The sequence below is a fragment of the Pelodiscus sinensis genome, chromosome 1 (assembly GCF_049634645.1).
Source record: "Pelodiscus sinensis isolate JC-2024 chromosome 1, ASM4963464v1, whole genome shotgun sequence".
In the NCBI taxonomy this organism is placed as follows: domain Eukaryota; kingdom Metazoa; phylum Chordata; order Testudines; family Trionychidae; genus Pelodiscus; species Pelodiscus sinensis.
Window position 1 is genome coordinate 54,787,484 of NC_134711.1, and position 14,652 is coordinate 54,802,135.

General features: G+C 44.6%; 1 protein-coding gene across 3 annotated transcripts in view; it reads left to right on the forward strand.

Moving 5' to 3' along the window:
* The window catches only part of TMEM117 (transmembrane protein 117), a 372,578-nt gene that overhangs the window by 351,554 nt on the left and 6,372 nt on the right, over positions 1-14,652 (forward strand). For all 3 annotated transcript variants that reach the window (XM_006126495.4, XM_075930343.1, XM_025186333.2), the window contains one exon: positions 1,874-2,003. In XM_006126495.4, the coding sequence (XP_006126557.3) occupies positions 1,874-2,003 (130 nt within the window). The remainder of the gene's footprint in view (positions 1-1,873; positions 2,004-14,652) is intronic.

Below are 14,652 nucleotides of genomic sequence, written 5' to 3' on the forward strand. Positions count from 1 at the left end.
TTTGCCAAATTTAATACGTGAAACAGTGGTGAGGGCATTTATATGTTTTATATTGTTTTATGAAACTGCCTATGCAGCAATACATGATTAACACAACTAAAATGAATTATCTTGTGATATAAGCAAAACTTAAGGTAAGTTCTATCCTAGTATGGAAAAATAGTATTTTAATATCCCCTATTATGGCTAAGGCTTCTTGTGTCTTGTACATGTCATTGATAATTTGAATGACTTTTTGATTTAATAATGTTTTTAAAAATTAAGGTAAGTAGATTAATATGCACATTAAAACTGGTCATGGATTCATTTTTCAAAAACTGGACCAGTCATTATTGCAGTGTGTTCCACCATGCTACATCTGTGAGAAGTCACACACACATTTGGAGCAATTGTCTTCTGTTGGACTTCTGTGTGCACAGTACTTTCAGGATGAGGCCACTGATTGCCAGATTTGTTATCTGTAAATTGTTTGCCAAGTTAATCACAGGAGCTAAGAGTTAGATACTAAAGGTTTAGCATATCTAAGTACATAATTATATGCATTTAAAAAGTCATCATCAAATCATATATTTCTAATGTAAACAATATTCCAGTTCAGGTGGCAGATTAAGACAGAAATATCCAGAAGCAGGTGGGTATAAAAGAAAATAACAGAATCATAGAAATATAGGGTTAGAAGGAACTTTGAGAGACTATCTTGTCCCACCCTCTTTGCTGAGACAGGACCAAGTATACCCAGACCATTCCTGTTTTTCCAACCTGTTCTTAAAAATCTCCAGTGATGGGGATTCTGTAACTTTCCTTTTCCAGTGCTTAACTGTCCCTGATAATTAACATAAACCTCCCTTACTACCCACTTACTTCTTGTCCTCCCTTCAAAGGGCATGTAAAATAACCATGTTAAGAGGCGGGTAATTATCTAATCATGTAGTGAATACAATTAGTATCGATTTCATGATTAGTTGATAAAGGAAGGCACTTTGTCCCAGCTCACACCTGGTCCAGGAGCTACCCCCGCTGTGGCTCTGCAATTTAAATGTAATTTAAATGTAGTAGGAGCCGAGTGTGCAGACAGCCTGGCTCCTCCTGTATTTAAACGGCAGAGCTGTAGCAGGGGTAGGTCCTGGACCTGGCAAAAGCCAGGACTGATTCAGACTTGCTCAGTCCCGGCTCGCACTGGGTCCAGCAGCCCCTGTCCGTGAGGGATCCCAGGAAACTGCCCCCCCCCCCCCCCCCCCCCCCCCCCCCCGCAGACAGGGGCTGCTTCCAGAAAAGCCTGTGTTCACGGCCAGCCTGGGCCATCATGGACAGGGATTGCTTCGTGGCACAAGCCCATCTGTGATGACCGGGGCTGGCTGCGAACAGATGCTATTCCAGCAGCAGCCTCTGTCCGTGGAATGTGGAGCAGCCTCTGCTTTTGGCGAGGCTGAATCTGCTGCAGGCAGAAGCTACTTCACGGAATCTTCCCTTTCCCCCACACTTGGGATAGGCGGCACCACAGAAACAGTGCTGGGGGAAACTGGCTATCAGGTAGTCGACTACTAGTCTAGTCACTTACATCCCTAATGTAAAACACTGATCACTATTCTCTTTGCAAATACTCTTACTATATTAAAAGATGGTTATTTGGTTGTCCTCTCCCTACTTCCTAATGTTCTTTTCTCAAAACTATACATGCCTCATTTTTTTAAACTTTTCTTCCCGGGTCAGATTTTCTAATTGCTTTATCATTTTCATTGTTCTTCTCTGGAATTTCTCCAGTTTGGTATTTTACAATATTACTTGTTGAAATTTGTGTCCTTTATTAATTTGGAACATTGTAGGGAGATAGTATTATTGTGAGAAGTTATATTTTCTGTTCTTTCTTTAACAGGATTGGGAGTTTCCACATTTCATGGGTGATGTTGATGTAAATCTTCCCGGCTTGCCATCTGCACATATGCAGTTTAAACTACCTTACTTCCAAAAGATCTTCAAGGAAGAATATCACATACATATAACAGGTATGAAGGGTATACCTGATGAGATCTATCTCACTTTTTTCTGTTGGGGTGAGTCTGTTGACCATATGACTTTTACCCAGATTATGTTTCTTAGTCAACATTACTCATTAGTGAAGAGAACAAGAATATACATCCCATGAACCAAATAGGCTTACTGTTCTACAGAGAGTTCCCAACTTGTGCCATTAAATGCCACCTATTGTTGCAGCAGAAATTATATTTATCTAAAATGATAATCCTGAGGAATTAACAGCTTATTACATTTTCATCTCTGTTCCACTTTTAGATTGCTTCAGTTTGATTTTTCATTATATTCTTTCTTAACGCTAGTCATTCTCATTCAGGAAAGGCTGTCTCAGGTTACACTTATATATGATCATTCTACCAGCAGCTACCATGATTCTAAGGCGGTGTGGCAGGGCATTGGCCTGCATTGGCCCTTTAAGGGGCTGAGACTTGGAGTCAGGGGGAAGCCCAGCTGAGGCAGATAAGGAGGGCCCAGCTGGAAACTATAAGAGCAGCTCCTGGGAGGAAGAGAGAGACCTGTCTGCCTGCAATGAGAGTGGCCTCAGCCTAGCAAACCCAGGCTATGTAGCCTGAGGCCCAGGGCTGCAAGGTGGCAGTCATGGAGGGCGGTGCTCACATGGAGGCAGCCCTAAAAGTCCGGGCTGCAAGGAGATGGCTGCGGTAGGCTGGGTGAGTTTGAGCCAGGGAAGTCCCATGCCATAAGACCACAAGACAGGGTTGCAGGAGGCAACTGTGAAGGCAGAGGCGTGCCTTTGGCCAGGGAGGAATGGCTGGGAGAGACTACGGTCCACCTGGAGACAGGGTTAGAGAGGGACTGGTAGTGGGCCACTGAGGCCTGGAGGGTGCTGAGGAACTGTGTGTTCCAGGAGGGAGCTGGGTGTTCTCAGGAAGAACTAGGGTTCTAGGGAGTAGGGAGGACCCTGGAAGGAGGTCTGAAGGAAGAACAATGACCACCCCCTTGGCAGGGGGGGCAGACCAAGATTGGAATGGTCACTGCCAGAGGGCAATGCCCTGAAGAGAACACCTCACCCAAAGGGGGTGCGTCGGCATCGGAGCGGCCAGCTACTTCCCCAAAGCCACCCTGAGGGAAGAAGCCGTGCAGAAAGTAAGTGAACCTGCTACAGCGGGTCAAATTTAGAAATAAAGGACCCAATCCTAAAGTATGACTGAGCTGTGCTCTGTGCTTGAGCCATGAGGACAAAGGGGGCTTTAAAATACGGCCTGAGAGGTAGTAGTATGCCTCATGGAATAAGTGTGTGTGTGTTTTAGAAGAGATTTTAATGTGAAAGGGGTTTCTTCCTGCAACATAAGGAAGGGAAGCCATTGTGTACACAGGGGCAGCATGTGACACGGTGAAAATGCACGAGCTGCAGAATGTTGAGAATGGCAGTGTTGACAGTAAAGGAAGAAGAAATGAGTGATACAGTGAAAAGGATCAGATGTGTGGTCAAGGTGGAGTTGAACAGAGGCTTGAAGCAGAGCATGGCTAGTTTAAACTTGGTACCCTGTGCAAGCAGTAGAAACCATGGTAACAGACAGTATTGTCCAGAGGTAAAATATAAGTGAAGGGGTCAGTGATAGAGCCATGTGCAAGTCCCACATGGAAGAAGAAGAAGCTATCCAAGATTATGTCTAAAATGAGGTCAGAGAGAAAGTAGGTGAATCGTGAGAGAACAGGCAAGGAGAAAGATGTTACCAAGAAGGAGGGACTAATGAACAGTACTGAAAGTCAATGAGGATGGAACTGAGCACCTCTGATTAAGACAGGAGGATGTTTTGTGACACTTAAGAGCTGGCATTTTCAGTTAAACAAATCTGATAGGAGTGGACCAAAACATGAGTTAGAGGTAAGGAAGTCAGTGCAACAATTATAAATTGCTTATTGAAAAGAAGGGCTGGTAGTAGAAAGATGGATGGGGGAAAAGGTAGTTTTGGAGGATGTGTTATACAGGGTATGCCTTAAAACTGATAGGAAAGAGATGAAAGAAGGAGTAGGTAAGAACGTAGCAAGAGAGGCCAGTAAGGGTATGTCTACATAGCAAAGTTATTTTGGGATATCAGAGGTAGCCCAAAATAGCTGCCATGAATCTTTTGAATGCGTCCCCTACTTCGAAATATAGCAGATGTGCTATTTCACCATCCCTGTAAACGTCATTGTACGAGGAGTAAGAGATGGCTTGAAATAGCACTGTATTTCAAAATTTATTGCTGTGTAGACAGTGCCAAAGGATGAAATAAGGTATTTCAAAATAGACTCGAAATAAGCTACGCAATTTTGACTTTCGGGTGCTGTGTAGACACACCCTAACAGTGAAGTACTGGAGACCATGGGATTGGAGGAGGGATTGGAAATTAGGAACATATGTGTGACCTCAAGGCCACTATACAGCGAAAGGAGGAGAAAGTAGAGAGAGGGGAGTGTCAAATGTGTATATGAAGGGAGAACAAATACATCTTCTCTTTAAAGTCAGCAAAGTCTTGTATAGAGAGAGAGACAGGAGAGGAAGAGAGAGCTGAAGGAAGGTGTCAGAAGTAGCAGATACATGACATGGGCTGTGGGTATGGGATTCAGCAACAGTGAGATGTCTCAGGTGGTAGCCATGTTAGGATGAGTCTACACAGCACCCTAAACTCGAAATAAGATGTGCAATTTGCGCTATGCAAATTGCATTTTTTGAATCTATTTTGAAATACAGGCAGTCCCCGGGTTACGTACAAGATAGGGACTGTAGGTTTGTTCTTAAGTTGAATCTGTATGTAAGTCGGAACTGGCGTCAGCCGCTGCTGAAACTGATCAGTTTCAACAGCGGCTGAATCTGGATGCCAGTTCTGACTTACATACAGATTCAACTTAAGAAATCCAGGCGTCCCCAAGTCAGCTGCTGCTGAAGCTGATAAGCGGCTGATTCCAGGAAGCCCGGGGCAGAGCAACTCTGCCTCGGGCTTCCTGTAGTCAGCCCCTGGTCAGTTTCAGCAGCGACTGACTTGGGGACGCCTGAGGCAGAGCAGCTGGGGTGCTGCCGGGTTGGTCCAGTAGCGCCGAGGAGCGGCGCTGTGGGACCAACCCGGCAGCGCCCCAGCTGCTCTACCCCAGGCGTAGGCATGAAAAGCCTGGTCTGCTGGGGGAAGAGGCGGAGCACTAGCTGCACGCCCCCCCCGCAGCAGACCCCGGAGACACGGGTGGCGGGACCGCCCGCGTCCTCCACGGCTTTGCTCTGTCTCCCTGGTCTACTGACCAGAGAGACGGGGAGCAAAGCCTTGGAGCACGCCCGCAGCAGGACAGCCCAGGCGCGCCCGGGCTGTCCTGCTGCGGGCGTGCTCCGCAGCTTTGCTCTGCATCTCCCTGGTCTGCTGGGGGGGGCTCTCACCCAGCAGACCAGGGTGACGTGGAGCAGCTTTTCTCGCCCTGGAGGATGGGGGCAGCGGGACTGCAGCGCATCTGGGCGTCCCGCCGCTCCAGTCCTCTGGGGCGAGAAAAGCCCCGTTTGTAACTGCGGATCCGACATAAGTCGGATCCACGTAACTCGGGGACTGCCTGTCGTTTATTTTGAAATTTGGCGTGTCTATACAGTGCCAAATTTTGAAATAATGCGCTATTTCAAGGTATCCTTTATCCCTCGTGCAACAACATTTACAGGGATGGCGAAATAGCACGCGCCCATTATTTTGAAAAATATTTTGAAATAATGGGTGCTTATGTAGATGTGGGGCAGCTATTTTGGGATACTTCCTGTACCCTGAAATAGCTGTGCAGTGTAGATGTACCCTTAGTCTGTAACTAAAAAAACTTAAACAATGAATGGTCCTGCAGCACCTTAGAGACTAACAAAATGTGTAGATTGTATCATGAACTTTCATGAGCACAGCCCACTTCTTCAGATTAAACTTCTTCAGTGGAGAAGTCGCGTGGTTTATGAGGAGCCAGTACTGTAGGGGGACATGAATTTGCTGTGGAGCAAGCCTACAAGGTCCCTAGATTTCATGCAGAGCTGTTAACTGCAGTTTGAGCAGGAGATAAGGAATGAATGGGAGAGTGAACCCTGGCTAAGTGCTTGTGGGGGAGGCTGTGCAGGGAAAGAAGGGGACAATGGAATAAAGGGTAGTAGAGAGTGTAGATTACAAAACAATGAATGGAAGGAGAGAGTAAAGGGAAAAGAAGAATGATGCAGAAAATCCAAGAATATTGAAGCTCAGAGGTTGTGGAAGAGAAGGGAGAATGCGCAACATTAAAGAAAATAAGGTAGACATAAGAAACTACAACTGCTGAAATCTTTGCTTTCTCTATTGTCTGTGCTGCTGTTTGGAAACAGACAGTCTCAGGGAAACTGATACCTATGCAGTATAGAGTTCTCTGTAGACAGAAATGGAAGCCTCTTTGATTTTTTGGAGAGGAGATGTTCTTGAATGAGAATGAGTTTGAGAATAGGGACTGAAGAATATATTCTCTCCCTGCTCAGAATTAATAAGACTCGTTTATCAGATTTATTAGACAAATCAATCAATTTGAGCTCATGTCACATATCCTGGATACCGAGTGCCTGTTTTATCTGATTGCTATGCTACCCTTCAAGAGATCTAAAAACAGCTGTTAACATAGATGGCATAAGAACCTTCCTTTGGGTGGGTGTTTTACCTATACCATCTGTTCTTGCCTGTGAGCTCTCCATCATCTTTCGGTATAGTCAGACTAGTTACTGTGTGCACATACAGCAATTCTCCATTGAAATCAAGGCGCTAATGAAAAAATAAAGAAAAAACAATTAAAATATTTAAAGACAGTAGCCTAACAAGAAACTCCCTTTCTTTCTTTTTAATGACAGTGGTGGTGTAGAGGAGTCTAGGGGTGGAAACAATGTTTAGTTTAGTATAGGGATGAGTTCAAGCTGCAAAATTGGGATCTGGATCCAAACTTTGAATATTGTCCACCCCTGAAATCTTGACCAAGGCTCAGATTGTGAGCTCTGGTCAGATCTGATGCAGATGCAGCTGATTTGCGTTGTACCCCAGGGTAATCTGTTAGTAAAACCAGCCTAGCGAAAGAGCACATGCATGTAAGGGTAGTTCTGTGTTGGCATAGAATTGGCTGCCACTAGCATAACAGGGAAGAGGAGGCATGACTGGAGAAAAGGGGTCATAGGTGGTCTGTTTCTTTGCCACCTGGAGACTGGGCTGTTTTTTGACCCTTTGAAGCAATTGCAAATCAGCATAAATTAGAGCAGCACAAATATCAGGTAAGTGCAAAGAAGGGCTCAGCCACTTCTTCTCTAATCTGCTCAGTGTGTGTTAGCCGTATTCATTGCAGCTTGAAGATTTTTTTTTTTAGTTACAGCTCTCATGATTTTATCATACATCTTGTGATATTTGGTGTTTTCTTGGCTCCTAGACTCATGTGATTACACAAGCATCTCAGGGCCCATCTGAAAAAAATTGACTGCAACATGAGAGCACCCAAAACGCTCAAAAAAACCCTCACCTCCACACCAGATAAACAAAGAGGACAAATAAAAGGAATCCCACATTTATTGCTTTTAAGCCAGTCATGATTTTTTATCCTTTTGAAGTTGGTAATATTGCAGAACTAACATCTTCGTACCCTAGTTCTTATGCTTTAGTGTAATTGTCATTTATTATCAAACGACTCATTTCTACTGGAAAGACAGTTTTGCTTCCTGCTTTAATTTTGTACCCAGGAACTCCTTAGTGTGTGTTTAGTCCATGCTAAATATTTCTATCCTGTTTTCATCCTTGCTTTTATCTCTGAATCTCAGAAAGAGCTTGAATTTTTGCATCTGCTTAAGTCATCTGGATTTCCCTTGACAGATGGTTCACTGCAGTATGTGTGTGTTTTCCTTCTTGGGTTGCAGTTTACAAAAGTACACAGCATAGCCTAGTTTCTACAGTACCCAGGGAAATCTGTATTACTTAAAAGTAAATGTTGTAACTGAACCTTCATATCCTTTCGTTGTTAAAAATGCTCTTTGAGGCCAGGCAGGGCTTTTTCAATATCAACCAATGTATTCTTGTGCACAGGAGATCCCGAATCTTGAGCTGCCTGATCTCAGTGGACAGGATTCAAGCTCGAAATGCTGTGTCAAAACAAGTGGTGAGCAGGGAGATTGGGCTCAGTGTTCACTAAAGCTCCTTACTGAGCAGTGTTTGGAGTGGCATTAACACCCATCTCAGAGAGGACTAGGCACTCCAGCTAAAGTTGAAAATGTCTCAGTGGTGAATGGTAAGGATGGCTTACGGAGTTAAAAGGAAAGGAGCGTATTGAGGTCTGGGATGAACACTGCCTGCACAGAGATGCCTGAGGGAACCTGTAGGCAAAAATAGAACAGTTAGAGGCAAAAACAAAGCAATCCAGGCACACAGGTTCTGAGAGAAATCTCAGAGGGTTTCCTGTTTAGTTCAGCTGCGTATAGTATATGTGTATACATCTGTCAAATGGTAACATGGCAACAAAGCACGCAGATATTCAAGTGTCTTACAGAGGTGTGTGAGCATTTTTATTCACATATTGCAAGTGGGGTAACAGACAGAAGGGCTTATGACTACTGTTTTCTTAAGTAGACTCAGATTTTGGGTGCCTAACTTGAGCCCAATGTCATTTTAGTGGGAATCCCTAGGTAGTTTAGAGCCACTCATAGTTCTCATAGCTCTTGTGTCTACAACACAGTTTCCATTTCATTTATCAAAGCAGCTCATCATATGTACAATTGTGTGGGTCAGAACGACATCAGGACATTAAAACCAACAAGCAAAAAAACACCAGAAAACTAGGTGTTGGTGTTTTGGTCCCATCAGGAAGGAATATGATCTTAATCTAAGTCTAAAGACATGGTGGTTGACGTAGTAATGTCTAAGATTAATTAGCTAGTATTTATTCGTTTTCATTGAATGCAAAACCAAAATTGCCTTGAGAATCGCAGGTTTCAAAATCAATGTTTCATTATGCCACCAAAATATAAAGCAACAAAGCTGCTAAAAACCGTGAAGTGAATGCAGCAGCCTTTGAAGGGACAGTGAAATAATTTCATTAGAAAGGATAATAGAAATAATAGATAGTTTACTACCACAGCTCCATGCAGAGATACATTACACCAGTGGTCTCCAACCTTTTTAACCACAAGATCACTTTTTCAATTTAAGTGCAATGTAAGATCTACCTCAAACCTAAATACCCTTGCCCCACTTCCATCCTGCCCCTTCTCTGAGGCCCTGCCCCTGCTCCATCCCTTCTCTGAGGACTCACCCTGCCCACTCCATCCCCCTTCCTCCCCAAACCTCATTCACTTTCACCAGGCTGGGATAGGGGCTTGGGGTGCAGGCTCTGGTCTTGGGCCAAGGAGTTCAGAGTGTGGTAAGGGCTCTGGGCTTATCCCAAGGAGGGGAATTGGGGTCTAAAGGAGTTCAGAGTGCAGGCTCTAGGAAGTCCAGGGCTTTTTAAAGGAGTGAGTCAGCGACTAGGGAGCTTGTGACCTGGAACTGCTAACGGGGAGTTTGGAGAGGGAGTTGGGAAGGAGGTGAGATACACTCACCATTCTTTAAAATCTTTTCATTACACTCCTGCCCTTCAAGGAGGCAATTAATAACTGAGGATTCTCTCAGAAGGAAGGCAGATATGGATGGTGATAGGTCTGCTGTTATTACCTGCATGGCATGTGCCATGTTTGTCTTCCTCCCGGAAGAAAGAAAGGATTTCATCTGCACTAAGTGCAAGCTGGTCACCATTTTGGAAGAAAAAATTAGAGTACTTGAGGCCCAAGTATTGATCCTAAGTTCTATCAGGGTATGTCTACACTTTCTCCCTACCTTAAGATAAGGATGCAAATGTAGTGTACCAAAATTGCTAATGAAGTGTGGGATTTAAACATCCCGCTCTTAAATAGCATAATCGCGTCTGGCCGCCATTTTGAAATCTAATTATTGTGAAATAAAATGCCCTGTGTAGCAGCATTATTTTGAGAGAAAACCCTTCTCTTGAAATAACGCTGCTACACGGGGCATTTTATTTTGCAGTAATGTGATTTCAAATAGGCGGCCAGACGCGATTATGCTATTTAAGCATGGGATATTTATCATTAGCAATTTTGGTACACTACATTTGCATCCTTAACTCGAGATAAGGAGCAAGTGTAGACATACCTTCAGAGAGGGAAGTCTATGCATTAAGTTTAGAGGTGGAAGCAACAGGGGTAATGTTGTAGTTAGTGTCTGCTATAGACCACCGGATCAGGTGGATGAGGTAGACAAGGTTTTCTTTGGACAACTGAGAGAAGATTGCAGATCGCAGGCCCTGGTTCTCATGGGCGACTTTAATCACCCTGACATCTGTTGAGAGACCAATACAGCAGTACACAGACAATCCAGGAAGGTTTTGAAGAATATTGGGGATAACGTCTTAGTACAAGTGCTAAAGGAGCCGACCAGGGGCCGTGTGCAGCTTGAACTGCTGCTCACAAATAGGGAGGAACTAGTAGGGGAAGTAGAGGTAGGTGACAACCTCAGAAGCTGTGATCATGAGATGGTAGATTTCAGGATCCTGACCAAAGGAAGAAAAGAGTAGTAAAATACACACCCTGGACTTCAGACAAGCAGACTTTGACTCCCTCAGAACTGATGGGCAAGATTCCCTGGGATACTTACATGAAGGGGAAAGGAGTCCAGGAGAGCTGGCAGTATTTTAAAGAAGCCTTATTAAAGGCACAGGAAGAAATCATCCCGATGCGCAGCAAGAAAAGCAAATATGGTAGGCGACCAAATTGGCTTACTGGGGACATCCTTGGTGAGCTTAAACACAAAGGAACCTTACAAGAAATGGAAACGTGGACACATGACTAGGGAGAAATATAAATATATTGCTTGAGAATACAGGGGAGTTATCAGGAAGCCGAAAGCGCAATTGGAATTGCAGCTGGAAAGGGATGTGATGGATAACAAGAGATTTCTACAGGCACGTTAGCAATAAGAAGGTGGTCAGAGAAGGTGTGGGGCCCTTACTGGATGAGGAAGGTATCCTAATGAGATGATGTGGGAAAAGCTGAAATACTCAATGCTTTCTTTGCCTCTGTCTTCACGGACAAGGTCAGCTCCCAGACAAATGCACGAGGCAACGCAGTATGGGATGGAGGTGGACAGCCCTTGGTGGGGAAAACAAGTTAGGAACTATTTAGAAAAGCCAAATATCCACAAATCCATGGGCCCGGATTTAATGCATCCGAGGGTACTGAGGGAGTTGGCAAATGTCACTGCAGAGCCTTTAGCCATTATCTTTGAAAACTCATGGAGATCGGGAGAGATCTTGGATGATTGGAAAAAGGCAAATGTGGTGCCCATCTTTAAAAAAGGGAAGAACAATAATCCAGGAAACTACAAACCAGTCAGCCTGAACTCAGTCCCTGGAAAAATCATGTTGGGGATTCTCAAGGAATCCATTTTGAAGCACTTTGAAGAGGGGAAAGTAATCAGGAATAGTCAACATGGATTCACAAAGGGCAAATCATGCTTGACCAATCTGATTAGCTTCTATGATGAAGTAACTGGCTCTGCAGATATGGGAAAGTCAGTGGATGTGATATACCTTGACTTTAGCAAAGCTTTTGATGCGGTGTCCCAAATTATTCTTGCCAGCAAGTTAAGGGAACATGGATTGGATAAATTGACTGTAAAATGGATAGAAAGTTGGCTAGAATGTCAGGCCCAACGGGTAATCAATGGCTCGATGTCAGGTTAGCAATCGGTTTCTAGTGGAGTGCCCTAAGGATCGGTTCTAGGACCAGTTTTGTTCAACATCTTTATTAATGACCTGGATGAGGGGATGGATTGCACCCTCAGCAAGTTTGCAGCTGACACTAAGCTAGGGGGAGAGGTAGATACACTGGGTGACCTGGACAGACTAGAGGATTGGGCCAAAAGAAATCTGATGAGGTTCAGTAAGGACAAGTGTAGAGTTCTGCACTTGGGACGGAAGAATCCCAAGCATTGTTACAGGCTGGGGATTGCATGGCTAAGTAGCAGTTCTGCAGAAAAGGACCTGGGGGTTACAGTGGATGAGAAGCTGGATATGAGTCAACAATGTGCCCTTGTAGCCAAGAAGGCTAATGGCATATTAGGGTGCATTAAGAGGAGCATTGCCAGCAGATCTAGAGTAGTGATTATTCCCCTTTATTCAGCACTGGTGAGGTCATATTTGGAGTATTGTATCCAGTTCTGGGCCCCCCACTATAGAAAGAATGTAGATGCATTGGAGAGGGTCCAGCGGAGGGTTACCAAAATGATTAGGGGGCTGGAGCGCATGACCTATGAGGAGAGACTGAGGGATTTGGGTTTGTTTAGTCTGCAGAAGAGAAGAGTGAGGGGGGATTTGATAGCAGCCTCCAACTTCCTGAAGCGGGGATGCAAAGAGGATGGAGAAAGGCTGTTCACAGTAGTGCCGGATAGCATAAGGAGCAATGGTCTCAAGTTACAGTGGGAGAGGTCTAGGTTGTATATTAGGAAAAAACGATTTCACTAGGAGGGTGGTGAAGCACTGGAGTGGGTTCCCTACGGAGGTGGTGGACTCTCCATCCCTAGAGGTTTTTAAGTCTCGGCTTGACAAAGCCCTGGCTGGGTTGATTTAGTTGAGATTGGTCCTGCCTTGGTCAGGGGGCTGGACTTCATGATCTCCTAAGGTCTCTTCCAGCTCTATGATTCTAAGGTGTTTGGGTGCAGGGGAACTCATGTCTGGGGCTTGAGGGAGTTCAGGACTGGAACAAGGATTGAGGATGCATGCTCTGGCTGGACACCGCTTAATTGAGAACTTGGCCCTGCACCACTCCTGAAAGCAGCTGGCATGTACAGCAATGGCTCCATGGTGCCATGAGCTGCCCATCTGCAGGCACTGACTTCACAGCTTTTACTGGGTATGGTTCCGTTATTGATCAATGGGAGCTGCAGGAGTGGTGTCTGCAAACAAGGACAGCATGTGAAGACCCCCTGCCCTGCCTTTCTCAGGGACTGCAGGGACATGCCAGGCACTTCCAGGAGTAGGAGTTACCACAGGAATAATTACTCCAGCCACGACAGGTTAGACATTTTAGAACTCACTGCTCAAAGAATTAAATTTAAGCATGAGAGAAATAGAAATTGATGAAATGCGCAAACCAGTCAAAAACCAAAAATAACCCATTTTGCAAGCAGTAAAAGTAGTAACAACAACTCATGTTTCTGTTGAGTCAGGAGATGAGTGAAGGACAATTGGTGTTTGTGAGAGTGACAGACGCACACAGTGTGTGTGAGTGACAGAAATTTGCTTCACCAAGCTCCCTCCATCCTCTTCTCTCTGTGGAGTCAGGGTACTGTAGTGGGGGTAGGAGGGACACCCTGACATCAGCACTTCCCCTTGTCCCTCCCACACCCTGCACAGCAAGCAGGAGGCTACCAGTGGGCAGCTCTGAGGCAGAGGGCAGGAGCAGCACGACAGCGGGAAAAGGGGCAACTGATGTGCCAGCGCTTGATAGCTTCCTAACCAAACCAATCAGGATCACCAGACAGAGGCACCAAGATTTACTGGTAGATCCTGGTTGGTGACCACTGCATTACACTATCTCTGAAATAACAGGGGCATATAGTTAAAGTAAATACAAAGTCTTTCATTTCCATTGACTGTTTGGTTTAAATACCTTTCAGTTATAAGATTCATTCATATAAAGTCCTCATCCAGCAATAGCCCTACGTAGTTGCTTAACTTCAAACACATGGGCAGTTATACATCCCATTGAAATCTGTATGTCCCAAGGATGCATGTTTACATCCTTTGCTGGTCCAGTAACTAAATGTTGGCCCACTTCCCAAATGCATGTTAGACATTTTGTTTTGGCTGCTTGATGACTTGTGCTTCCACCCTGAAGTGCAGTTCTGAATATAATTCTATATACAACAGCTTCCATAGGAGGGGGGGGGGGGAGACTAGGATTGTTCAGATTGGGAAAGCAGTGATAGAGGGAGGAGATGATGGAGGTCTATCAAATAGTAAGTGGTATGGAGAAATTGAATAAGGAAGGGTTTATCTAATGCACAAACTGGGGTCACCCAATGAAATTAATAGGCAACGGGTTTAAAACAAACATAATGAAGTACTTCACACAATGCAGTCAACTTGTGGAAGTCCTCACCAGGAGATGCTGTAAAGTCCAAAAGTAAACTCGGTTAAAAAAATTAGCTAAATCCATGGAAGATAGGTCCATCAGCGGGTATTAGCCAAGAGGTCAGGATCACAACCCCATACTTATGTTCTTAAACTCCGACTTCAGGCAGCTTCTGTGCTAATGCTCTGCTGTGGAAAAGCTGTTGCTGGGCCACGAATTAATAGGGTTGCCAGATGCTTTCAACAAAAATACTGGACACACTTGATATTACATTGCAATCTACATTAATCTTATTTAGAAAATACTGGACATTTATATTTTCTCAATTTGTTTCCCAAACAGAGTTCAAATACTGGACTGTCCAGTTCAAAACCGGACACCTGGCAACCCTACTGATGAACCGGGACAGCTCAGCTCCCTCTCTGGGAGGGGTCAGCCTGACTCAGACAAGGAAAGTAGGGTTAGTTTGAGTTTTAAAAGCTTTTGAGTTGGGAGCT